The following is a 2732-nucleotide window of genomic DNA, read 5'->3' on the forward strand; positions in this document are numbered from 1 at the left end:
GTGTGTGTGTGTGTGTGTGTGTGTGTGTGTGTGTGTGTGTGTGTGTGTGTGTGTGTGTGTGTGTGTGTGTGTGTGTGTGTGTGTGTGTGTATGTATGTATATATATATACGCAAATATACAAATGTCACGTTTTTTCCCTCGAAAATTGGTTTTCCCGTGGAACTCGGTTAATTGTCTAAAATACACACTACGGCGTTGAAATGAGAGGAATAACGATGAGATACGGGCTGATGGGAAGTACGACTTGTTGACATGCTGCGCGCTATATCTACACCGTATATTTTACGTTTCCGCAGTGGGTAACCGGTCGTTAAACGACAATCGCCTGTGAATGTACAGCATTCGCCGCTATTTGTCGGTATAATCCCTGAAAGGTGCCGTGTATTCACGCGAGAAAGAATACGTACCACCCACCAACTCTTTCTATATATTAGCTGCCTAACAACTTAGCCACCAACTTCACTTTGGGCGACTTATACGTCGAGCTTATATCCGCGGCTACGCTGCATGTTTCTCGTATTTGTGTAGGAAACGTGTAGGCTTGGTTAATGGACATTCAGTGATTGCATATATTGCTACGAATACCGAGCACAATAATTACCAGTAGACAGCCTACATGCAGTAGATCTCAGATAAAGCCTAGCTAGCTCCCTTAGCTTGAGGTGACAGGCGTAGCGCGGCTTTACCGCATTGCATTTTTTGCGGCATAACCAGAGAAAAAATTCAGGGTTAGATACACCAGCTAGAGACAAAGTGCCCAAGGGAAACGAGTTTTGGCACAGCGTGATAAAAACCATGTATCATTTAATGACAGTATACATGTCACCCAAGCAGTGTACACGGCACACTCAAGTACATGTGTGGCGCCGACACGTCGAAGGAAACATTTGAGGCGGGGAAAAAGAAAACGGGTGAGGAAAGGCAGAGAAGAAAAGAAAAGGCACTGCATGGCTGGCTTTCTGCCAGAAGAGATTTCTCTGCAGGCGATCAGTGACGTTTTCTTTGAAAACCATTTGCCAATAATTATAAGTTACATCAACCACTTCGAAAAACATGCGCACTTTACTCGCGTAGAAAATGTATTTCTATTGGTGGATTTATGAAATGTCAGAAATGTGGTTTCTCTCCATGACATACAATTGCGCTGGCAACATGTTAGTTTGGATTCTTCATAACTTACTGTGAAACCTGTGTGAAGTTTGTCTATCTAAATTGGGTTCACAAGGTCATGGGTCAACTTCAATTGACTCCGACCAAACGAGTCTGGTCGATGGAATTATAGCACGATTTTCCATTCTACGGGGATCATGGCATGGTTTACTTGAATTTACTTCCGTCTTTCACAGATACGCGTTCGCTGTGTGTGCGCGTTTGTCTGGGCCGCAGGTTTTCCGGATAGTTAGGTCACGGTTCTTGAACTGACTTCTGGTAGTAATCAGAACCAGTTTAATTGCCTATTTCGACTGGCTGATGACGTACGGTTAGACAAGAGCGTGTAAACTCAGAATCATCCCCGAATAAATATCCATATCGTGCCAGGCGGATAATGGTGCATGGTCAGGCTTGCGCGAACTTTGCCTTCCTGTGTGTGTGTGTGTGTGTGTGTGAGTTCTTGCTTCGCACGGCTCCACACTCCAGAAAGGCAAAGCCGCACTGCATGACTGCAATTAGATAGCAACTTACACGTTACCTGCTGTCGTTTGCCTCTGTCTACGCAAATCTTTAGCGGCGGCTGGCAAAACTATGACTATTAAATAACGGCACGCTGTGATATAACAACTTGTGAAACACACAATGATGGCAAATTATTAATTGGCAATGGATTGATAAAAATTGCAGGTACTTGTTTTCCTTTATATCAATTCAACTCTGTGTATCTTGTTTCCAAGTGGTACCTTTTAACATCGCAGGGACCTACACATGACCGAGCGATTTTTATCGCTATGTTTGTCATGCATTAAACTAAACTTTTACTAATTATGGTTGTTGTTGTTTTTGTTTTCGGGTGTCATAATATTTGCGAGCAGGTACTTTGGAAATTTCGTCGCATATATACTCACAAAACACAAACATTGAATTTATTAGTATGAAGAAGATGTCGGTGTTCTTGGCAAGGATCGCGTGTGCCGACTCCAGCAGCGCCACCTGTTGTCTCAGCAGCATCAACTCTTCAACGACGTCGCTGACATTGCCGATCGTCACATCGCCCGTGAGATTTTTCGTCACGACTTCCATCCTGGAATGAAAGCGGGTGCTACTCACGACTGCATGCTGTATCTCCACCCGGATCTGTGGCCGATAAGGTATATGTCTCCCTGGGTAATGCCAGAACGAACCCTGGGTACGGTCCGGTATACCGGAACGTACCCTGGTAACTATCTGATATGGTTAGGGTTAGGGTTAGGGCTAGGGCTAGGGTTAGGGTTAGGGTTAGTGTACACTTATGTAGTACAAGTCTGGTACGGTTTGTGTATACATATATGTACCTCGGGTACATATCTGTAGTACCTGATACGACAACGACCCCTTCAGCGGCAGTATACCTACTACGCTTACCACCGCAAATTGTCACAGCTGAATTCACCGACAATGCTGGGATTCACGCAAGAGTTACGCAAGCTCAATATATTCATTCCCATGCATTTGTCTATCTTGCATTGCATATATAATTCGCAAGTGAAATAAAAGACCGCAATACGGATTAATAGACTTCTATATCCAATTTGTACGT

At 44.0% G+C, this 2732-nt stretch overlaps 1 protein-coding gene across 2 annotated transcripts in view; it reads right to left on the reverse strand.

Annotated features, from left to right (window-relative positions):
- LOC106807577 (putative ammonium transporter 1) overlaps window positions 1-2732 on the reverse strand; it is a 14079-nt gene that overhangs the window by 6998 nt on the left and 4349 nt on the right. For both annotated transcript variants that reach the window (XM_014809955.1, XM_014809956.1), the window contains exon 2: window positions 2062-2237. In XM_014809955.1, the coding sequence (XP_014665441.1) occupies window positions 2062-2236 (175 nt within the window). In that variant the 5' untranslated portion in view covers window position 2237. The remainder of the gene's footprint in view (window positions 1-2061; window positions 2238-2732) is intronic.

Source organism: Priapulus caudatus, unplaced genomic scaffold (genome assembly GCF_000485595.1).
Source record: "Priapulus caudatus unplaced genomic scaffold, Priapulus_caudatus-5.0.1 Scaffold223, whole genome shotgun sequence".
In the NCBI taxonomy this organism is placed as follows: domain Eukaryota; kingdom Metazoa; phylum Priapulida; class Priapulimorpha; order Priapulimorphida; family Priapulidae; genus Priapulus; species Priapulus caudatus.